Source organism: Sciurus vulgaris (genome assembly GCF_902686455.1).
Source record: "Sciurus vulgaris genome assembly, chromosome: 3".
Classification (NCBI taxonomy): Eukaryota; Metazoa; Chordata; class Mammalia; order Rodentia; family Sciuridae; genus Sciurus; species Sciurus vulgaris.
Genome location: NC_136463.1, coordinates 90,443,080 through 90,468,210, shown reverse-complemented (window position 1 = coordinate 90,468,210; position 25,131 = coordinate 90,443,080). Strand labels below are relative to the sequence as shown.

At 34.7% G+C, this 25,131-nt stretch overlaps 1 protein-coding gene across 3 annotated transcripts in view; it reads right to left on the bottom strand.

Moving 5' to 3' along the window:
- Nucleotides 1–12,411, bottom strand: part of RAB3GAP1 (RAB3 GTPase activating protein catalytic subunit 1) — a 102,003-nt gene extending 89,592 nt beyond the window's left edge. For all 3 annotated transcript variants that reach the window (XM_079135620.1, XM_079135621.1, XM_079135622.1), the window contains exons 1-3: nt 12,360–12,411; nt 12,207–12,262; nt 9,806–9,881 (exon numbers count right to left, since the gene is read on the bottom strand). In XM_079135620.1, the coding sequence (XP_078991746.1) occupies nt 9,806–9,881; nt 12,207–12,262; nt 12,360–12,377 (150 nt within the window). In that variant the 5' untranslated portion in view covers nt 12,378–12,411. The remainder of the gene's footprint in view (nt 1–9,805; nt 9,882–12,206; nt 12,263–12,359) is intronic.
- Between the last annotated feature and the right edge of the window lie 12,720 nt (nt 12,412–25,131).

Sequence of the window (25,131 nt, the reverse complement as noted above, 5' to 3'; positions counted from 1 at the left end):
GAATCTATCCCAGTTATTGACTCTTGCTTTTATTTCTTGTGCTATGGGAGTCCTGTTAAGGAAGTCTGATCCTGGGCCGACATGTTGAAGATTTGGACCTACTTTTTCTTCTATAAGATGCAGGGTCTCTGGTCTGATTCTGAGGTCCTTGATCCATTGTGAGTTTAGTTTTGTGCAGGGTGAAAAATAAGGGTTTAGTTTCATTCTGCTGCATATGGATTTCCAGTTTTCCCAGCACCATTTGTTGAAGAGGCTATCTTTTCTCCATTGCATATTTTTGGCCCCTTTGTCTAGTAAGAGAAAATTGTATTTATTTGGGTTTGTGTCTGTGTCCTCTATTCTGTACCATTGATCTACATGTCTATTTTGGAAACTGTGATATATTTATACAATGGAATATTACTCAGCCATAAAGAATAATAAATTATGGCATTTGCAGCAAATGGATGAAACTGGAGAATATCATGCTACGTGAGATAAGCCAATCTCAAAAAACCAAAAGAAGAATGATCTCGCTGATAAGCAGATGATGACACATAATGGGGGGGAGGGGGCAAGAATGGAGGGAGGAGGGACTGTACAGAGGGAAAAGAGGGGTGGGAGGGGTGGGGGGAAAGGGAAAAAATAACATAATGAATCAAACAACATTACCCTATGTAAATGTCTGATTACACAAACGGTATGCCTTTGCTCCATGTACAGAGAAACAACATGTATCCTATTTGTTTACAATAAAAATATATTTTAAAAAAATGTAATATGTATACCCAGAATAGAACAAACTGTTAAAAGTTGTTAACTGTGGGAATTAGATGAGCAAAGAGGAAGTGATGATGCAGAGATTATCACTTTTTAAAAATATAAACTTCCTTTAGTTTGGTGACATTATTTTACAATTAAAGGTATTTAAAATTTTTCAAGTAAAATATTTGAGATTCAAAAGTAAAAACTGAAATAACAACAAAGGACAAGAAGAACAAAATTAACTTTAGGAAACTGACTCAACAAGAAAACCTCCTAGGCCTTTAGACAGACAGATCCCTGGTACAAAATATTTCTCCAAACTATGTAAAAGTGTTTACTTTTCTTACATTTCTCTGAAATATCACAAGCATTCTTTTAAAAACTTGAGGACTAAATGGTGAAAAGGAATTCCAGTACAAGAGCCCAAAAGCAGTTTAGAGGATTAATTTTAGTCATTTAGATAAGGAACTCTGTGCTTAGGAGAATAACAATGTCAATTTCATTTTTCTTTTTCCTTTAGTATTTTAGTAAAATACAAAACCAAAAATAATTTGTAATTTTTGTGAGAATATTTATTATCCAATTTTTTCCCCCAATGCTGGGGGATGGAACACAGTACCTCATGCGTGAGAGCAAATGCTACATCCCTTGCCCGTCAAACCTTTTAAATAAATTAATAAAACTTTTTTTTAATGATGGAGATTAGCATTACATTTGGCTATGGGAGTGAAGATGGGGTAGAAACCAGAAAAGAAGGAAAGAAGTAGGAAATTTTGGAGCATTGAACATTTAAGGGCTATCAAAATTTGAAGCTCTGGGCCTCAGGGCCAGGATAGCAGAAACCAGTAAAAATGGCTAAAGACAAAAACAAATTTCATCAACTAAAAAATTACTACTTCTGTATATAAGAGTAAAACTATGGCTTCTACACAGTCTTTCAGTCTCCATCACGCAAACTGTTCCAAAATTTCAAGTACAAGTAAGACTTTGGATATGTATTCTTGCCAAAACTAAATACATTAATTTTAAAAATAATAAAAACATACAAAAACATTTTACACAGTTTTTATTTCATCTGTTTCTGGGTCACTTCTTTGGGTACCTAATAAATGCTATGAACCATTTCCCAAGAAATATGCATATTCACATTCAAAATTAAGTCTGCATACAACTTAATGATATAAAAATGTCTGGGTTAAGAGCTCCCTTTATATATGGTGGTGATTCTTCTAGCCACCAAGGATTAAAAATCCTTTAAACCAGCTGAACTCTAATTTTAATAGTACTATAAAACCTAACTTCTACTGTAATTTTCTTAGATATCCGGTATGGATTAACTGCCTGAACAGCTATGAGTCTCTAGTTAAAACTTTCCTGGGAAAGGAACAGAAAGACTACTGACAACCAAGGGATGAAAAAACGACCATAGAGCAAAAGGAAAAGGACTCAACAATCTGGAAGTGAGGAAATGCTAAGGGAGAATGTTGTTTTGAGAAACACCAAATAAGGAAACAATTTCTGATACACAATAGGCACTTTCTAAATGAATGAATGAAAAAATGAATAGAACAAATAAATGAAAAAAGGAAATAGCTGAAAAGAACAGAGTCTTATAGCCCCAGAAGTAGGGCAAAAACTTTAATATGTTATGCTAACCTAGAAACACATTTAAATATTACTCCATATAGAAAAATGCAACTGAATTTCTAAACAACCACTTTTACAATTTTTTAGAAAAGGACTCATCCATAAGATGTAAGAATTGCAGTGCATATAAAATTAGAAAAAAAATCAAGTTACTAAATCAAAGTCAAAAGGAAAAAAAGGAGAAAATTAACTAATTCAAAGAGGGAAAAACTAAAAACTAAAACCAAAACAAAGAAAATACTTACAAAACTAAAAACAGAAAAATTAAACTACACAATTTACTTACTTTAAAATGTACCAGATGTAGAAAAAAAGACTTTCTACCTTTTGCATAATGCTTAAGAAAATGCCATCATCACTATACTTTAACAAAATCTCCAAGCAACCAAATATAATCTGTTAATGCTGTGTATCTTTTGCAAATGGAACATGACAAGTTCAAGGGGTTAATCATATATTCTGGGGAGACAATCAGCTGATGGTTGATTACTAATGACATACCAGGCAATGTGTCATATGTACTTAATAAATCAATCAGCAAATTAACTGTTATTATTAATGTTATATCCTCTGTATGTCAGACACCCCATTCAAAAAAAAAAGAAAAAAACGATAGAGTCATAGCACTGGAGATGTAACTGCCAAAATCCCCCATAAAATGATTATAGCTTTATTTCTTGTAGCATTTGTAATAACAAAATGTGATCTATACTAAACCAAGTAGTAAAATTTAAGTTAGAATGTCATTTAACGAAATTAAGTATTCATAAGTAGCTCACATATAAAAACTGATGTTTGTTATTTAGAATTATGTTGCAGAGAGATTTCATTACATAAAATAAGTGAGTAAAAGGTTTTGGCTAAGACTTTTAAGAAAAATATTTGCATAGTTCTATTTACTAGTTTTAGTGGTATATGCCTATGCCCCATATCAAATTTAAGTTCAACATGAAATTCGTGATGTGTATTAGGAACTTATCACACTGAAAATTTTACCAATCATATTTAGTTGTTGTGCTGTAACGAAATAACAAGCAAATCTTCCAAACAATGCCAAAGAAAAGAATTAGGAGATAGATCTAAAAATGTCTGCAGAGACCTCTCATCTGTCTTAAAACTAAACCCAAGCTTTCAGTCAGTATACTTTACATACACTACATAAAGCACCCCCATTCCCTCCAGCAAGGTGTTAGATTTTTAATTGCTAAATGCTGTAAGGATCAATGAATAATTTTTATTTGCAGGAGGTGTTAAGTAATTCTTCTTGTTTATATTCTCTTCTACAGCTTGTGGGCATATGTAAGAGAGAGGGCTAAAACTAAGGGTTAACACTAATTGGGAGAGTACAATGGCACAAAGCAAATAAACAAGCTAAACATTCATCACTATGCTATGCTGCCTCTAGATGATATCTCTTGTCATTTTATCTTAAAAAATAAAAATTCTGACAACACTAACACCAAAAACTCCCCAAACTTTAAAAGAAATAAAATCAAATGTCGATTATTTCCTCTGTACAATATCCAAAGATATTACAGACACCATAAATACTAAAGAAAAAATGGAGGAAAAACCAACATAAACTTATAATAAATAGTCCTATTCCTTAAACATCGTGAGCAGCTAAATGTTGCTTTCATTTTTATTCATTTCAGAAACACTGCCTTTCCATCAGTGACTGGCCCTGAACTTTCTGAAGTTTTCCCAAAAACTTCAGCATTAAAAAAAAAAAACTCAGGGCTGGGGACATAGCCCTGGGTTCGATCCCCAGCACCACAAAAAAAAACAAAAACAAAACAAAACAAAAAAACTCTACTCCTCACTTGAATGATCATAATACACCCAAATGTTCTGAGAGAATGGAAATAAAGGAGTCTCAATTATTTATAAAGTTTGTATCAATCCCAAGATTTGACTTATTGTTATAACTTGGTTTGAGAAGTTTTTCAAACTAGAGAAAACGTTTGGTTCAAATTTATTTTAAATGTATTGTACGAAGCCTAAGCACAGAAGTGTCATTTGAATGTGTGGAGCGGGTATGAAAAATCTGAATTCATTTCTATACTTTTTAAAGTTAATGATTCTTCCATGAATTTTTCAGAGGGGAAAGAGCCAGTCACTGACTACATCATTCTATTACCACCACTTCATGACATACCTAAATTTAACATTTCATAAAAAGTACTTTTAATTTTTACTAGCTGCATTGAACCATAAAATTATAAAGCTAAAAGGAATTTGAAAGTTTAATGCCCTTTCCTTCAAGCAGGATACTTATACCACTAAGATTTTTATTTATCTTATCAAGTCCAAGACACTAAAATCTAAAATCTGCCTTAGAAATCTTTTTTATTACTTGCTTTAAGTAGTGCTATGTTTACTTAAACTTCTGAAGTCAAAGACAAGACAGAATTAAGAAATCTGTAGGTTCTGAAGACAAGTGAGACTTAGGTTAAATTCTGTTTATACCAACTACTGGCACAACGGTTGGACAAATTGCCACATGAACTCAATGCTCATTTCTTATCCATAAAATTACTGAGGAAGCCGAAAGTATAAGTTAAAAAGGAAGGGTCTTGCAGTGTAGTTCAGTGGTAGAGCGTGTGTTTAGCATGTACCAAGACCTGGGTTCAAACCTGGCACCCCCCCATAAATATTAATTTAAAATGATAATACACTTGTTATATGTTAACATAAAGTTCTAGTTTCCAGAAAAAAATGTTAACCAGTAGCCTTATTTTACATTTTTGCAAAACTTTTTACTGTATAGTTTTTAAAAAGACAACAGGATCCTCCCATGTGCTTCTGCATTCAATATTTGCAATCCATTGTTTTGACTGAAATACTTACAGAAAGAAATTTTGGCCTGACAAACATAATGCAGTTGGAAAAGGCAGGGCCTTGACAACCCTTCAGAAGCTCTTAGGGACCAAGAGGAATTCTTTAGATCACACAATACAATTGCCGATCTAAGGGAACTCTAATCTGTGCACAACTCAGGTCCGTAGAATGAGAAACTTCACTGGATTTAGTCAACAGATAATAGAACTCAAGGCAATTCTAAAACTGAGGTGAAGAAATCTTGAAGGAAAGAAGTCAATAAGGGAGTAAACCCCCAAATCTGACTGCATGTGCAGTGGAGAGTAGTGGACATTTAAGTGCACTGCTGGCATCATTAAGAATGGGATGGAATTTTAAAGCAGCTAAAATAAGTGTTTGCTGAATCAAAAGAACAAAACCAAAAACTCTTCAGAGGAATCCAACAGAATATGAGTCATATGCATGAAAATTTATGCTGATGTAATTCCATAGGAACACAACAGAAATTTTATCAATGAAAATGTATGCTTACATAATGAAATACAGATTATACTTGGTCTTTACATTTCATTCATAATGTAAGCTTAACGTTTAAAAATTACTAGATATACAACCAAACACAAAAAGTCAAGCAAATAAAAAACTGGAAAATGTGACTTACTTTGAAGGAAGAATAAAAAGTCAACAGAAACCAATTCCAAGATGATCTAGGTAATACAACTGGCTTTTGACTAGCCATAAGAAATACATTAAAGAACTAAAGAAACATTTTCAAAACAAACTTTAATTGAAATAAGTAATCTTAAAAGAAACAAATTATAAGAACCAAATGGAAATTATAGACCTAAAAGGCACAATAACCAAATTGAAAAATATACCACACATGGACTCAACAGCAAGTTGAAGGTAACAGAAGAAAGAGTAAATGAACTCAAAATCATAAGAAATTATCCAAACTAAAATAGAGAGACAAAAAGACTGAGGTTAGCAGAATGGTAGAGACTACCTTTGAGGCAGTACTGAGGTCAAACATAAGTACAACTCAAGATGCAGAAAAAGAATAGAGGATGGGGCCAAAAAAATATTTGAATAAATAATTACCTTAATTTCTCCAATGTCATGAAACACACCCAAAGAAATCTTATCCAATATTAACCCCAAGCAGGAAAAACATGAAGAAAACACACCTACATATATCACTGTCAGAGAACATAAAGTTCTAATGATAAACTAATGAGAAAACCTGTAGAAGAAAACTAAGAGTACCTTTACAACCTGGCAAAACTATCTGATATAGTCCACGCTTTTATAGTTATGTCAAAATGCATTCTATTGCACGTGTAACTAAAAAGAACCAGTTTAAAGAAAAAAATGTGAGAAAAAATTAAAAGCATAATATAAAAAAAGAACTGCCACTCAGTAAAAACACAGCTTAATTTTTAAATGAACAAAGAATTTGAATAGACATCTCACAAAGGAAGGTATATAACTGCTACTAAGCAAATGAAAAATGTGGGCAATATCAATATTCATCACAGAAAAATTAAAACCAATGAAAAATACAAATAAAATCACAAACTACTTATCAAGTAGGATGATCAAAATGTACAGAGCGAAAACTGTTGATGAGAAGGTAGAGCAACCTAAACTTTCACGTATGACTATTGGGTGAATAAAATAGCACAAAAGCCTTTAGTGGTTTTTTTGTTTGTTTTTGTTTTTGTTTTGCAGTACTGGGGATTGAACTCAGGGCCTTGTGTTTGCGAGGCAAGCACTCTACCAGCTGAGCTATCTCCCCAGCCGAGCTATCTCCCCCAGCCCCTTTAGTGGTTTTTTATAAAGTATACACCAATCTTATGGTCCACCAATTCCACTTCTAAGTATTTACCCAAAAGAAACAAAAATGTAAATACACAAAAGACCTCCCATAAGAATTTTCTACTTTATTTATAACACTGTCAATAAGTAAAACAAAGGGCAGTAGATTCCTACAAAAGACTACTACATGGCAGTAAAATAAAATTAAATACTGATACATGGGACAATCTAGATAAATCTCAAAACACTATGATGAGTCAAAGAAGCTAGGTACAAAAACATATACTGCATGATAACCAAATATAGTAGGCCCTCCACAAGTACAGGTTCTGCATCTATAGATTCAACCAACTTTGGATCAAAAATATTTGAAAAAATTCATCTTTATTGAATGTGTACAGACATTTTCTTGGTCATTACTCCCTAAACAATACAGTGTAACAATTATTTACATTGTATTAGGTACTATATATTAAGTAATCTAGATATGATATAAAGTATACAGGAGAATGTCCATAGATTCTTGCAAATACTATACCATTTTATGTAAGAGACTTGGTCATCAGATTTTGGTATTTAAGAGGGTCATGAAATTGATCCCCCACAAAAACAGGACAACTGTATATGAAACTAGCACAAAGAAAAGTGATCTATGGTACATATAAAATAAACAGCAGATGCCTAGGGACATGGGGATTAATTGGAAAGGGTCACTAGAGATCTTTCGAGAGTGACAAAATGTCCTTTATCTTGGTAGGAGTGTGAATACATCAGTACAAGTGTTTGTTAAAACTAAGCAATTACAGTTTGTTTATTACAATTGTAGGTAAGTTCTGTTTTTAAGAACTATTTAAAAATCTTATAGGAGTAAGGAATTGAGCAGAGGTACTACAGAATAAGAAATGGCAGAGTATTATTGAAACTGAGTGATGGACTTATGGGGTTCATTACACTATTTTGTAAACTTTACATATTATTTGAAATTTTCCATAAAGTTTTTAAAACTTTTTAATTCCTCCTCAGTGGAAAGAGGATTAGTAATTGCTGTTCTTCACATAAATTAAAGTCTCTTATTAAGGCCTTATCTAGACTATCTTTTCCAAGACAAATAATCCCTGCCATTTATGCTTTCTTTAATCTTATCTGTAATAGTTTCTATAGCTCACTTTGAAATAGCTTGTGATTTCCATGTGTATTTATGTACTATCCAGTAGGAAGAAACCAGCTGCAACTAGTAACACTTCTTAAGTCTCTATGTGCTTAGTACTATGCTACTTACTGTAAACACATTAACAATTTAAATCCCAAATTGAATTTAGAATCTAGTATTTTAGTCTGATCTATTTACTTTTTTATTACTTCTCTCCTTCACTAGAATTTACCTTTAACAACAGCATGGGCCTTATTTTGTTCACTACTTCTTCCATCTGGCACATAGCAGTACAGTAAGTGCACATAAATCAAATAATTAAAGAAGATAATATTAGAGCTCATAAGTACCTGGTTCAACTCTCTTTCTGATAATGCAAATCAAAAATAAGCTATATCCAGCTTATTTTGCCTTTAATTTTATTAGAATATAATAATTGTCATGTATTTGTTTCAACTGGAATAGAGTAAATCAGTTTGAGCTTCACATTTTCTTTATTAAAAAATTTAAACAAAAAACACAATATAGTAAATCAATTTACATAATCAAAAAAAATCTTTAAATGATGTGTGATTTCTATAGGTAGTGTTACTTTTTCTGCTCATATTCATATGGATAAAGAAAACACCCCAATGTGGTTTTTTTCTTAATAGCCTTGAGTTCTGCATCACAAGCTAAAAACCCCTACAAATAATGAGACTTGAGTTCTTTACAGAGTGTAAATTGCAGTTAAACTATTACGGAGTTAATAAATAATAAAAAGAATGATTGATTTTACTTCAAATGAATTTAATGTGGTAAACACCTACATAAGTTAAGATAAAATTGTTAGATTCCTTCAGTAAATCCAACAAAAAACTAGGCTTGTTCTCAGAATACATTTTTTAAAATTTTTTTTAGATGTTGATAGACCTTTATCTCATTCATTTTTATATGTGGTGTTGAGAATTAAACCCAGTGCCTCACACATGCTAGACAAGTGCTCTACCACTGGGCCACAACCCCAGCCCCCAGAATACAGTCTTCAAGAAACATTTGAGTGTGGTTTGTGAGTAAAACTATCAATACTTTTGATTAGAATTAGAGTTCTACTTCAATATTGAATAATTTTTTCATTCTTTCGTAAAATTCTAAAAAACAATTAAAATGGGTGAGGAGGTGGTTATTGTTAGTGGTATCAAAATACAAAAATTTGGTAAAATATCTGTTAACTAACAGTATGTTATAAAACCAAAATTTTTCCTCATTAATTTTAAGGAAACTGAGTGTTTCCTCGTAAAACACCCTACACAAGAAGTTGGTAAGTGCAATTTTTCTGTGACCAACTAAAAAACTTTGAAAAAAGAATTCTAACATTCCAAGGGATAAGACAAATGAAAAGTAAACCTCTGATGAAACAAATAAAATCACTCACAAAGAATGACATCGTATATATATAAAGCTTTATTATTTAAAAATCAATTCATAAATGTCATATCATTTGCCACAAATTCTACAGATTTCTACAGATTATACGTAACTTTAAAATCAAATGTTTAATTCAAATGTGCCAAGTACAACTGAGAACTTAAAAACAGAGGTTTCAAAGTAAATACTAATTCAATGACATCAGCAAATAAATCTGACCTTTTCAAGTGGCCTTCCCAAAGAGTTTCCAATCAGTTTCCAGTCATTCAAGACTTCTTCAACTTTAGAAATAAACCTAGGACAGAGGAAAAAAAGGTTTCTCTAAATATGTAACTGCACATTTTTTTCCTATTATACAATTTCTTTTAAAAGGTAATTTTTATATTTTAACATTTTGATTATAAAAGGCTTATAAGTTTAATAGCCTGATTTATGAATATAGAATAAAAGCAGAAATAATCTTGTTTAGCTCAAGTTTTACACAGCTTCAAAGTCTTAACATTTTTTCTCAGTTCCACTCTACGAACAAGAGCATAAAAGCCAAAAACCCAATTTCCTATTTTGTGATGATCCTCATAACAATTATTTCCATATGAAAAACTAAATGATTTAATATTCAACTTCAGAATATTTTAAATATTTAACTAGGGAAGTGATCATTTTTCCATTCAAAACACTGTTTTCTCACCCCACCCTCCAAAATTCAAATTGCTTTTTCTAATTACCTTCAAGATATTAATTTCAAATTCAACAAGTCCAAAACTGCTCTGTCACTCTGACACTTCTTTATCTTCATTCTTTCAGGCAAGAAACTGCAGTTCCATATTTGATTCTCTCCACTCTCATACATATCAAATTCATTCATCTAAATCTCCTTTGAAATATCTTATAATTCTCCTTTCTAATTCTCCCTTTCCCTCCAGTCCTCAAATCACCACCCTAACAATGAATCAAGGCAAGATGCTCGCTTTCATTTTGCCTCACCTGGCCACTCTAAAATCAAGAGTCTGGCATTACTTTTTTAAGCATTGGTTCTTTTCTAAGTGTGGTTTCCTCATCAGCAGGATCTGCCTTACCTGGGATCAAGTTATAAAAGCAAATTTTAGGGTTCTACCTCAGACCTACAGAATCAGGGATTCTGAAATAGATCCAAGCAATCTGTGATTCTATTGCACACTAAAAATTGAAAATCACTGGTCAAAAGTATAGAACCTAGATTCCTTCACTTAACTCTGGAGGTTATCTACAACCTGGTCTCTCTCACCTTCCATATTAATCAATTGTTTCCTGACAACAGGAGATACTTCTTCAAGAAGTCAGAAAGGTTCATTCTCACCTGTTTGTCCTAGTCCGACGTCTAGCCCTTCTCATGTCAAACCAACCCACTCCCTATCTGTCTTGTCTATTTTGAGTCAAGGTCTGCTATGTTGCCCAGCTGGTCTTAATCTCCTGAGCTTCCCAATTAGCTGGGACTATAAGCACCAGCACCCAGGTTCTATTTCCTATTTTCAAATCGGTTAATTTCCTATCTTTTCTACAAATGTATCTCCAGCAATGTTGTAGTTCAAAACAATATCATCCCTATTTAAACTACTATTTTTATAGTTCAGTGCCAATTGGATTACATTTTAACTATTTGCAGTTTGGGTTCTTTTGTTTTTAAACATAAGGATGAAGTGGGGAGGGGGTGGTTCCCTTTGGTGCGACTCAGGACTCTGGAAACACTACCAGTTCAGCATAGTTTTGTCAGTGTGGTTGTCTTACTGACTGAGAGACGGGAACACTACAAGTCAAATCATTATTCCAGCAGGAACTTTTTTATATTTTCCTATGCCATCTAATTACATATTCACAAATTTTACCTCCCAATCAGAAAGTATGTAGATTTCAACAATCTAAATACTGACCTCAACACTGACAAAACTGAAGGGTTTCTGTGACACCGAACAAAACCTCAAACTAAGCTATCACTCCCCCACAAACCTGGCTTTCCACTAATTTCAATGGTACAACGGTTCCACTCACACAGCTGTTCCTCTGAGTTTGACTGGCACAGGAAGCCTGGGCACATTACCCACTGAAATGTTACAACCCAAATCAAAACGTTCCAAAGCCATATGCAGACTCTGTAAAAAGGTTATTCTAAAAGACAAGATGGAGATGGTGGGAGCGTAGCAGATGGACAACCATCAAACACTTGAGAAAGGCCTCATCCTGAAAATGGTATACCAATATTCACAGGAAGAAAAAAAGCAGCTGCGAGGTATATTGCTTATGATTAAATGAATTAAACAGAAATGAAAATAGGAATGGTAGTGGTAGTCTCGGAAATGATTTTTGCGTGTGGACAAAGGTGTAGTAAAAGTGGTATAAAAGTAAACAAAACTTTTTTCTAAAAGCCTGACAGTCAGGGTTCGGCCGACGGGGGCGGGCCGGGACTTGCCAGACTCGGGACGCGGAAGAGGTCTGTAGCTAACCAAAGAAGGGATGAGGCAAAGACTTGGAGCCCACGGCTTTTACTTTTCTCACAGAAGCGACGTCACACGTGTTATGTTTGGGGTAGGAAAGTGACCGGGGCAGGCCAGGGCCCAGGGTACTGGTGACCGGAGATGCGACTCACCTTTCCCATTCCGAGGCAGTGGTGAAGTCTGTGATTTCAAATACTTCGGACTCGGGCTGCGGGAAGGGGAAGAAAAGAAAGATACTGAGCTCCAGAGCGATGACGTGGAGACGCGAACTTAGTGACAGGGATGGTAGGAAAGAGAGAACTCACCTCACTGTCAGCCGCCATCTTGAGGCGCGCCGGGTCGGTCGCTGGGACTGCCGGGAAGAAGAGCGCAAGAGCGAGGGGCGGGGGCCGGTGAGCGACAGTGGGCGGAGCATCGTCTGGACCACGCCCCTGAGGCGCGGCCTTCTGCTGGTGAGTCCTCAGGCTGGAGAATGCTCTTTGTTCCCAGGGGAAGGAAGGCTTTAGCTTTCTCTTCCTGTCTTGATGGGTTAATGATATTTGAAAATTTCTTGTACTGTAAGTGATTACAGGAAAGTACCAGAAGAAAGATAGGACAAGGTCCTAGATTCATGTAGATAAGATTGTCTTAAAAAACCGAAAGCACATTGGGATTATTTTCATAATATATATAATATATATAATGTTTTTTGATTGCCAGGCACTGAAGTAGGTGATAAAATTCCACCAATTTCTGTCACCACACCCCCTAAAGAACTTATCCAGTTGGGTTAAGTGATGAAAAATCATCTGGTTTGAGGAAAGAACAACATGCCGTTCAATGAATGCTTCATTTTAAGCCATTGAGGAACAGAAGGAATGCCAGCTATAAGAATTCTATCTCATACATACTGAAATATTGCAAGTGAAATGATACTTTGTCTGAGATTTGCTTCAAAGTAATGGAAGGGGGAAATGAGTGGGGATGGGAGTGAAAAGATGTGAGTCAAAAATTGTTTAAGTCAGTAATATGTACGTGGGTGTTTATTATATTATTTTCTATACTTTGTTTTAGGTTTGAAGCTTTTTATAATTAAATTTTTTACAATTTAATCTTATTTAATGAAATTTGCAACCCACAGATAATCTGGAGGTGGTGGACTAGGAAATGCATCTTCAGTCATAAAAAGACTTAAAGTTAGGGACATAAAAGATATGGTGGTATAGACGGAGTAGATGAGAAAACTAAAGGTCAGACGAATTTTGACAACAATTATTGCCAGTGCCAAATCTTGCACTCCTGTCTCTTGGTGCTCCTCTAGTTTCTGTCCAGTACAAAAGTGAGGGGCTGAATTACTACTGCAGTAATCTATCCCAAGAGGTCTCAGTTTGCACTTTTATTCATTTACAAGCATTTATTAAATATCTATTACATGTCAGTCTCTATGCTAGCTTCCAGGAATGTGAAGATATATTGTGAATACAATCTCTGGCTTCTAGGAACTCAGGGCCTATTAGGAAAGCTGGAAATTTGCTGCATGAACAGGAAGAGGTACAATCTGTATCAGTATCACTATCAGCAACATAAAGGTCAAGGTAATCTTGACAAGGAGTATCTTAGAGGAGAGCTGAAGGATAGAAAGGAGGCAGCCAGGTTAGGGGTGGGAAAGGCTTTGAGCATGTCTAGAGATTGGAAGATAGGAAAATCTGCTCTGCCGAACTGAACAAGGGTCTTGTAACTAGAGCACAACCTCTGTGATGAAGTTGGAGAGAGAGAAATGGGCCAGCACAAATAGGGGCTTCTAGACCAGGGTTGAATTTTATTTGAAGTACAATGAAGGTCTAAAATGTTTTAAGCAAGAGTACAATGTGATCCAAATTACATTTTGCAAAAGTTTGGATACCTTGTGATTAATAGATGGGAAAGGAGCAAAAGAAGAAGTAGAAATAGCAGGAGAAAAATAATTCAAGAGAGATGGTGCTTAGGCTTTGAGGAGGGTGATGAGGTAAGGTAGGAGTTTTGGAGACAGGATTAACAGGCCTTGCTAATGGATTGAATTCAGGAATGAGGGAAATGTAGGAATCAATAATTTTCAAATTTCTAGCCTAAGCAACCATATGAGGGAAGGCTGTAAGGAGCATGGGGAAAAAAAAAAAAAAAAAAGAGTGCAGTCTGGCAGATGTTAAGCTTGACAAGCTTGTAAGATACTCCAGGGCAGTTATGGAGAAGAAAATCAGGTAAGGAATAGGACTCAGGCAAGACCTGGGGTGAAGGTATAAATTCATGAGCATTGGTATTTTCAATCACAAAAACAGGAGAGGTGATTTAAGAAAAGAATATAGAAAGTAAAGAAAAGACCCTTCACATTAAGCCCCGAAGAATTTTATATTTAGAGAATGGACAGCACCCAGCAAAAGATAAAGGAAATCAGAAAACTTGGAATGGAACCACCATTTGACCCAGCTATCCCACTCCTCGGTTTACAACCAAAGAACTTAAAATCAGCATACTACAGTGATGCAGCCACATCAATGTTTATAGCAGCTCAATTCACAGTAACACAACTATGGAACCAACCTAGATGCCTTCAACAGATGAATGAATAAAGAAACTTTGGTATATATACACAACAGAATATTACTCAGCCTTAAAGAAGAATAAAATTATGGTATTTGCAGGTCAATGGATGGAGCTGGAGAATATCATACTAAGCAAAATAAGTCAATCTCAAAAAACCAAAGGGCAAATGTTTTCTCTGATAAGCAGATGCTGACCCATAATGATGTGGGGGCGGGGGGTCTAGGGAAGAATGAAAGAACTTTGGATTAGGCAGAGGGGAGTGAGGGAAGGGGAGGGGGTGTGGAGGTGAGATGGGGGTATGAGATGGACATTTTTACCCTATATACATGTATGACTACCCTACAAGTGTGACTCACCATGTACAGCCAGAGGAATGAAAAGTTTTGCTCCATTTGTGTACAATGTGTCAAAATACATTCTGCTATCATGTATAACTAGCACAATTTTTTTTTAAAAGATAAAGGAAGGGAATGGCAAAAGAAATAGGAGAAGAACAAAGATGGCACAGAACCTGAGAGAGGAGACCATTCGTAAATGGTAGATAGGGACTACTGCTGAAAAAGCAAGTGAGAGGAATGTAAAGTCATGGATGATTGGTTGGTTCTTGGCTTTTTGTTTGTTCACCTTTCAGGCAGAGAACAATATACATGTTTGTATGCTGATTGAAATGGTCCAGTACAGAGATTAATGATGAAGGAGAGATGGGAGGGTTGAAGGAGACTGTTCTTAATAAAGTGAGAGGGAAGGAAGTCCACAGAGATGGTGATCACAGAACTCCAGGAAACACTACTCCCATGTGTCCTGAAATCTGACTATAGGCGCCCCCTACAGAGAACACCTTGTGAATAGCACCTCCTGGAGTTGTGCAGCAAGGGAGCAGGAGGAATTCAGAGCATGTGCAACAGGAGGAAATGAAGTATATGTAGTAAGGTCGACTCTTTTGGAGAAGAGCAAGGAGGAGAAAAAAACCTGGATACAAACAGGGAGATTCCTATGTATAAAAGGAAGAGTTACTAGTTCACTTTTTAAGATTCTCACCAAATGAAATAAATTCATGGCTTTTAGGATCAAACAGTTCTGGGTTCAGACATTTATTAACTGTATGACTTTGGGCAAATTACTTAACTCCTGAATCTGATTCTCATTAGAATGAGCTTTGTACCACCTAATACTAGATAGCAGACATTAAGTTCTATGTTCATATGTTCAACAGCACAATGTCCTGGCATTGAATAGATGATCAGTTATAGTAGTAGCATTATGATGACTGAGCCATGAAAAACAAAGTGTTGCTCACTTGCAAGACATGACTTTTCTCCCTCCTTTAAGTACATACCAAAATGAAAAACAAAAAAAATCACGAAGATTTTGCTGCATAAAGTTAAATTTTAGAAACTCTAGGAAGCAGCTCTACCAGGTTGCTAGGTGAAATTTTCTTCCAGGATATTTTTGGCTTCTCATCTTCTCCCTGGAGAAATTTTTAAAATAAGTTATTTGTTAAATCGAAGTGTGAAGCCAGGATGCTAATGATGTAAAATACCCAGGGGATTCACACTTTTATTAGATTTCCACTGGTTCACAAAGCAGAAAAGATTCTGTTTCTTCAGTATTAAGAGCTATTTTGCTCCATATCCAAAGGCAAGAGCTTTTCCTTGCAAGTGCATTTCCTCTCTGGTATAATTCAGTTATTTCAAGGTGTTACCAATAATGGCCATGGGGAGATATTTTGACACATAGGCAATTTAAGAGATTTGAAGTCTGGAAAAATCACCCTCAGCTTAGTCCTCAGAGAAATGTGGGAGCGTAGCGGTTTAATTAGGTCACAGTGATAGAGCAAACATTGTTTGTGAAAGGAGCAACAGCTGTGGGACTACACCATCTTCCTCTGTCTTGATGCCCCAGAGCAGAGAGAATCAGGAACTCTCCAAGATGCTGCCATGGAATAATTGCAATAGAAGGTACAGTTAGAAGAGGAAGACACTAAGAAAACAAGAAACTTCAAAGAGAAATTCTCTAAATAAAAATTATTAGCGTATTTTCATTCTGTCAGTCATATTTATCAAGAGTCGACTGTCATGGCACTGTGGTCAATCCTACGGAGGGATTCAAAGAATAATAATCCCTGCCTGCTGGGGTTTCACAGTCTGAGGACTGAGAGATAAGATGTAAGTAAGTATAATATGGTTTAGAAAGGGATGAGTGATGGTTTTCCAATTTCTTAAAGCTCTTTGTAAAAATCAATGGTAGAAAAATATTCTAGTGACTTTTCAGAATACACACGTAATATCTTGCATTCTAAAAATTAAGTCCACTATTTCTCAAATCAGAGAGCAGCCACTCAGGTGAGGGATCTCCAGAGAATTCCAAGAAAAATAATTCTGTCTCCATTCACTCACTATTTATCCAGTCATTCAGTAAATATTTGTTAAAAGCAGCTGCTATGTGCCAGCACTTTTCCAGAAACTGGGAAACAAAAATTTTAAAAAAGTTCCTGCCTTCAGGAAATTTAAAATATAAAGTGATTGAATTCTTCTAGGTGATAATAAATCAAGAACAACCAGTTCCAGTCCAGTAACTTGTCTGGCAGATTCACACAGGACAATGCTTGCTGACAGGTTGATTTAGTTTGCACAAGTTTTGTGTTTCTGTTTTTTAGATATTTTCATGAATCTTGAACCCAGAGATGGGAAATAAAATAACTGGAAAAAAAAAAGTCTTAAGAACTGAGTACAAGTTTACAGAACATGGATCTTCTACTAAGCATTCTGTCTGTGCACATATCTGTGTACAACTAGTGACTATTTTACACATGTGCATTCTTATTTAATCTCCAATCTTTCCTTGCTTGAGATGGTGAAGTATTCCCATTACAGATGGTTAATAAATGCAAAATCTTAGATCTAATCCTGGTCTTCTTTTGTGTCACACTGTTCTAAGTACCACCAACTACTTTCACAGCAATAACATCTCCCAGGGCGTGATGATCTTTTCCTTTGGATATTTTGAACATTCACTTTAGTCTAATATTCAAGAATTTCCATCTCTACAGCTTCTGCTATGTTTCTACGGTTAATCTTGTATCTTCCATTTATGTCTGTTCTTTGGAGATATTTATTATTGTATATCCCCAAAGATAGACCCTGGGAATCTGTGTTTTAACTTAGATTATTTAAGTATTATGCAAGTATGAGGAATGTCTTCTCGTTGTAAGAGGTTTAAATAATATGCATTAGATAAGTGACCTCCTTTACTGACCTTTCAATTGCAGTATCCCCAAGATACAATCACTGGACACCAGTTGTGTGAATGCTTTTAGATCTTTCCATAAGTGTTTACATGCATATCTGTAAACAGAGAAATATTTTTAATCTCATTTTTAATCAATGTATCTGTACAAATAAGATGGTATGTCACTCAATTCTCATAAGAGCCTATGAGATGGATACTGTTATCATACATCCCTAATTTACAGATGAGGAAGCTGATGCAGAAGGAAGATAGCTTGTCAACTCACACAGCTGTTCAGTGGTAGGGCTGACTCCTGGGCATATTCTCCAAACCTCCTCATCAGAACAAAATTTTACACTAGTAGGTTAAAAAACTTTTACTATGGAGAAAATTATAAAAATGGTAAGTAAACAATATAGTATAATAAAGTCCCATTCACCCATCATCTAGCTAATACTGTTAGTAGAAGCAATAAATAGTAAATGGTCTATGTGTCAAGTCATAGGAACCTGTTAAAAAATAATAGATCCATATTTTGAATTTTGGAATGCCATGCAGCAATATAAAAAAGGAAGAAAGAGATTTTTAAAATACATGGGTTCCAACTTATATATTTAAGTAAAAAAGTGAGTTGCTAAGTAATGTATGTAGATACAAACAGGGAGATTCCTATGTATAAAAGGAAGAGTTACTAGTTCACTTTTTAAGATTCTCACCAAATGAAATAAATTCATGGCTTTTAGGATCAAACAGTTCTGGGTTCAGACATTTATTAACTGTATGACTTTGGGCATACATTACTTAGATGATGGGTGAATGGGACTTTATTATACTATATTGTTTACTTACCATTTTTATAATTTTCTCCATAGTAAAAGTTTTTTAACCTACTAGTGTAAAATTTTGTTCTGCTGACACCTTCATGATCATGTATTAGAATAACTTGAGGATAACACTGAAATGGAAATGCTGGATTAAAGAGTATGTGCATTTTTAAATGTAGCAGATACCAACAGATTGTAATATACAAAATGTGCTTTACTAACTTACATACTCACTATCAGCATTCTAGAGTATTTCCCCCACAGCATTTAATGTTAACAACTTTTTGTAATTTTACCAATATGCTGAACCAAAAAACAGTGGTTTGATGTGTATTTCCCAAATTCCCAATGAGGTAAAACAATTTTACATGTGTGTTTTAGCCATTTGTATTTATTTCCTGTAAAGAGTTATTTCAAATATTTTGGTTGTTTTTCTGTGAAATTGTAAGAACGTGTGTTTTTATAAATTCTTTCCTGACGAAGCTGATGACCAATCATATTTGGGACCTGTGACCTCCATGTCATAGAGTGGAAGTCCTTCCTCTTCATGATGGCTTTCTGTGTTGCAAAATATGTTCATTAATAAAACCAGTAGCCATTCATTCAGAATAGCAGGAAATCCCCTAACTCTTAGAACTCAGTGATCTGCCTTTTCTCTCTTCTCAGCCCACTGAGATGTCCTATTTGTCATGCCTCTTTTCTTCTATTGCTTTTTCCTTCCACTGACAGTAAGGATTTTGTTCTTTAAAAGCAATAGATTCCTGAAAAATCGTCCACCTTTTCCCACAACTCTGTTGGAAGGGACAAATAGGTCATACTTAACATGCCAAAGATGCAGCTCAAATTCAAACCACTGCTGCCTCAGCAGAAAAGCTCTTTTTAAAACTTGAAAATCCTTTAATTCTTCTCTACTCAATACACACTGGGGTGGCCCAAGCATTCCAAAATTACTCATAGTGTTCTCTTACGGCTATCATTGGATTTGAAACTATAATTGTCATCACTTTCAAGCTTTTCATACAGCATCTCATATGACACTAATGTTTCCTGAAATTATTTCTCTTCCTCTCTACCCAACCAGAATGTAATAAAAATATAGCTCTGCTGAGAACCTGAGATTTTCCTCTAGTGAGCAAAATGCCCATGCATGAAATTCCACACTGTTTTAGAGCTCTCCTGGGCATATTTTCAGTTCTAGAAACATTTACTGAGAACCTTCTATATGTAAGACACAATGGAAGAAACATAATTAAAACACATTCTGGTCCTCCAGAAGCTAGAATCTAATGAAGAGATAAAATAACTCTAAAACAAGGATGGCTCTTAAGTGTCATAAGGGAGTACAAAATGACCTAGGAATAGAGTGGATTGGAGGGAGTATATTGGCTCACAGAGGCCAGCCCTGGGAGTAAAGCTGTGTGAGGGTGGGCTTTTGAACATTTTGACTACTGGAGAGAAGATTTGCCCACTGTTTTATGCTTTATTTCTTAGTTTTTCTATATAAATAAATTGTTTGTCTTATTTACTATTTTGGAATTCCAGGTTTTTAGAACCTGAGGGTATTTCTTAAGCACAGCTTTCATTTTATAAATGGAAAAACTAAGCCCAAATCACATAGCGAGACAACTTTGCGGGGGAGAGCTCAGTGATCCTAACTCCCATTCTAAGGCCCCTTTCATCAAAAATATTATCTTTGTTGTCTTCAGTAATTTATTTTATCTTTTCTTCTTTCTCTTGAAGTTATTAGTATCTTATAATGGGTGGAGGTTCAAAGGTATGTTTCAAAAGTAATTGCATTCAGTAGCCAAACAAATTGTGCATGAGAATACAAAGGATCATATCAAATCAGTCTTAAGTAATCAAAGTTGGGCCTAGGATCAAGTTTTACTAGTAATTTCAGGAATATAGTCAGTCAACAGGCACAGGCAAGCAGTGAGAGATCAGAGACACGAAGGACAGCTTCCAGGTCCTTCCTTCCTTCCTTATAAGACATATACATGCTCTCTATAATGAAACATTTCACTTTATAGTCATATGTGAATACGTGACATTTTTCTGGAAGCCATGCTTCTTAAATCCATGGATTTATCATAAGCCACCGTGCAATTGGGGGTATCCTGCAAAAAAGCATTTCATAGATAAGGACTATCCTCCTAGCAAATAATGTATTTGCCAGGAGGTCCATTTATCAAATGTTTACAATATTAAATCATTTACTTTTCTTTCTTTCTTTGAGCCCCCACCTCTATCCAGTAATGACAGAAAAATGGATCACAGACCAGCTGCCTCTCCTGCCCAATATTTATATAGTTAATAAAAAGTGATTTACACTGGTGATGGAACTGTAAACTGGTACAATCACTGTGGAAATTGGCTTGGAGGTTCCTCAAAAGACTAGGCATGAAACCACCAAATCACCCAGCTATACCACTCCTCCATATTTATTCTGAGGAATTAAAGCCATCTTACTACAGTGATACATGCATACCCATGTTTATAGCAGCACAATTCACAATAGCCAAACTATGGAATCAGCCTAGGGGTTCATCAATGGATGAATGGATAAAGAAAATGAAGATACATATACACAATGGAGTTTTATTCAGCCACAAAGAAAAATGAAATTAAGGCATTTGTTGGAAAATGAATGGAACTAAAGACCATCATGTTAAGCAAAGTAAGTCAAACTCAGAAGGCCAGGGGCCATATGTTTTCTCACATGTGCAGAAACTAGAAAGGAAAAAGGAAAAGAAAGGTAGGGTAGATCTAAAAATCAAATGGAGATCAGTAGAGGAAAGGGATGAAGGAATGAGAAACAGGGAGTGAAGGGAAAAGGGAGGGGGTACCATGCTGGGGAGTGATATTGGTCAAATCATATTGTGTGCATGTACAAATATGCAACAACAAATCCCATCAATATGTACAACTATAATGCATAAATAAAAAATGTGGAAAAAGAAGTGAATAGGCCCCATTTGTATGTATCTCCCATAACATTGCCAGATCATCATGGGAAAGAGGAAAAAAGCTTAAGCCTATAGTTTTCCATATTTAACTATAATCAAAATGAAGGAGAGATGAAAGTGTTAGAATTTTGGATCTAGATCATCTTTAATTATACTGTGTAAAAATGCTATCCATAATTGGTTTCTTTGAGCCAAATAAGTGACAGAGACCCTCAGGCAAACAGTCATTTCCCAAGTCCCTTTATTTCATTTTGCTTTGGTTTCCATAAAAATGTACTAATAAGAATGTCCTTCGACTAAAAGCATTTTTACAGTTATTTACATTTTTTTGCCTAGAACACTTCCACTTATTGATAGGTACTTATGGCAAACCAAGTACCAAATACTTTTACATTCATCTCTGTCTTCTATTCTTGTGCATTACAATCTTTTCTCCATAGAACTATTGATATGATCTTTTAAAAACTCAAATCAGATTTTATCATTTCCTTCAATAAAATGCTCTAATGGTTTCATGTTATACTTGGAATAAAGTTAAACTCTTTAATATGCGTGTTAGGCCCTTCAAAATTTGGTTTCTGCATATCTTCCTACCTGAAATCTAATACCATTTTCCTTCTTTCTGTAACTTGAGCATTTTATACTTATACACATCCCAGTGACTTTGCACCAGCTGCTCCCACTACCTAGAACTCTCTGACGGCTCATCAAAAGGAGGCTGCCTCTTTTATTGAAGTAATGAACCAAATGTCACCTCTTAGGGAGAGATAACATGAGCATGCCATCTGATAGTTCCTCTCTTACCATAACTGTGAGTCTCTATCTCTTTAATTTTTTCATAGCATTTATAACCATCTAACAATACCTTGACTATTTATTTATCTACCTCATTTGTTTAAAATTTCTCTGGTGCTGAGAGTAATGATTTGCAAAAAAAAAAAAAAAAAAAAAAAAAAAAAAAAAACATAAGATATGGTGTTGAATGAATGAATGGGTGAGCCCCTTCTTTACTTCAGGCACACTTTCAGGTAATCTCACCCAGTCCCATGGCCTGATCTCATCCATATATGTATGACTCTCAAACTTTTATTTCTCACCCAAATAGCACCCATTGAACTGCTTTATCCAGCTGCCTTACATAGTATCAATTCTTGGAAGACTAACAAGCACCTCATGCTTGAGTAGGTACAAATGTAACTCTTGGGGTTTTTTTTTTATTTATTTTCTTTTTTTGCCTCAAGTTTTCCTATACGGTTATCTGCATCTCAGTAAATGACATCCTAATTAATACATTTGGTTAAGTCTCAAATTTTAGAGTTGTCTTTGATTCCTTTCTGTCTCTCAACTTCTAATTTCAATCTCCTTAACATGTCCTGTTAATTCTATTTCCAAAATTCATTTCAAATTGTCTACTTTAGAACTGGAACAAAAATCACTACTTAGAAAACAATCCTTTTCCTAACTCACAAAAGAGCTAAACTGCACCAAACCACAAAGTGTGAATCAAACTAAGCTTAATGAGGAGGCATTCCTTCCAAAACAAGTGTACATATTAATTTTACACAGATTCATGTGTTCTAAAGACAAGTTGAAGTAATCTACCTAGTTTACAAATTCCCTGCCAAATACCCTGTATAACTCAGGGACTTAAAACTCCAACTATCCTTTCCTAATGCCCCTTTTGGAGACATTTCATTCCTTTACTCTACAAATCTAATAAATTCAGCTCCTTTTTCACAAGTAACATTTTTACTTGGTGGTCTGTATATGAAGACTTCAACAATTTCTCCCTCCCTCCTCATCCCTGTCACCTAGTCTACCTCCGGCATCTCTCTCTGGATTATCATTGATGTCTTCCCCACAGTCTCCCTGTTTTTCCCATTGCTCTTAACCAATATGTTCTCTTGATTGTGGCTCTTGCCCTGGGAAAATTTGTGTGTGTGTGTGTTGGGGGGAAGGGTTGGCCTATTTTTGTTTCATTGGTTTATGCTCTTACTTTATTATTTCCTTGCTTCTACCCATTTGGGTTTATGTCATTCTTTTTTTAATAGCTTCTTCAGATGGAATCTTTGAAGGCCAAAGGCTTCAACCCTTTATTCTCTTCCAATAAAGTTATTGAAGGTATAAATTTCTTTCTAAGCATTGCTTTTACTATATCCCACAAAGTTTGTTATGTGCATTTTTATTGTTATTCATTTCAAAATATTTTAAAATTTCTCTGGTGAATTCTTTGTTTCCTGGGTTTCCGTGAAGTGTTTATATAATTTCCAAATATTTGGGATTTTACTAGATGTCATATTATATACTTTAAAAATTTCAACATTTTGAAATTTATTGAGACCTGGTTATGACACAGAAAGTGATCTACCTTGATAACTATACCTAGTTCACTTGTAAATAATATATATTCTAGAGTTTGGGGGTCTAGAATTCTACATTTGTGTATTAGGTTAAAGTGATTGATAATGCTGTTTGGATATTCTTTGTCTCTATTTTTCCTTTATTTGTTTGCTTGTTTATTTATTTATTATTCCCCAGAGGGGGTGTTAAAATGTCCAGAGATAGTTGTGGAATTTTCATGTTTCGTCTCTTAATTCTGTCAATTTCATTCCACATTTATGATTTTTATGATTTTTTAAAAAGCTGAATCCTTTATCATTATGAAACACTTTGTCTCTGGAAATACTCTTTGTCTTGAAATCTATTTTATTTAGTGTTAATATAACCACACCAACTTTCTTTTGGTTGATGTCTTTATGGTGTACTTTTTGCCCTCTGTTCACTTTCAATCTATCTGTATTTGTATTGAAAATAGTCTCTTATCCAGCATATATGAGGGTATATGTATATATGTGTATTCTTCCTTATCCATTATGACAACCTTTACCTTTTAATTATAGTCAATATAATTATTTGTATGACTGAGTTGATGTTCAACATCTTACTATTTGTCTTCTATTTGCCCATCTATTCTTTGTTCCTTTTTACTTCTTTACCTTTAGGGTTAATTAAAAAATTTTTAGAATTGCATTTTAATTTATCTCTTTTTGGTTTGCTAGTTTTACCTCTGCATTATTTTTTATTAGTTATTCTAGAACTGAAACTATTCATTCTTCACTTTTCACTATTTATGTACATACACTGTATCACTTCTAATAAAATATAAGAACCTTCCAACTACTTAAGAACATTTACATCACTTTCCCTTTTATATTTACCCCCACATTTAGTGTTCTTCACACATTCTTATCATCTGGTGTCATTTCCCTTCACTCTGAAGAACTTCCTGTATACATTTTGTAGTGCAGATCTACTGGTGACAAGTATTTCCTGGTTTTATTTAGGTAAAAATGCTTCCTATTCAATGTCTTTCTTCTAAAAATTACTATAGACATTTTTAAATTTTTCAAAAAAATTGATATGAAAATACACAGTTTCCAAATTTCCCTCCCCTCAAAAACAGTTTACTTTCATCTTCTATTGATGCAATATACATCAAT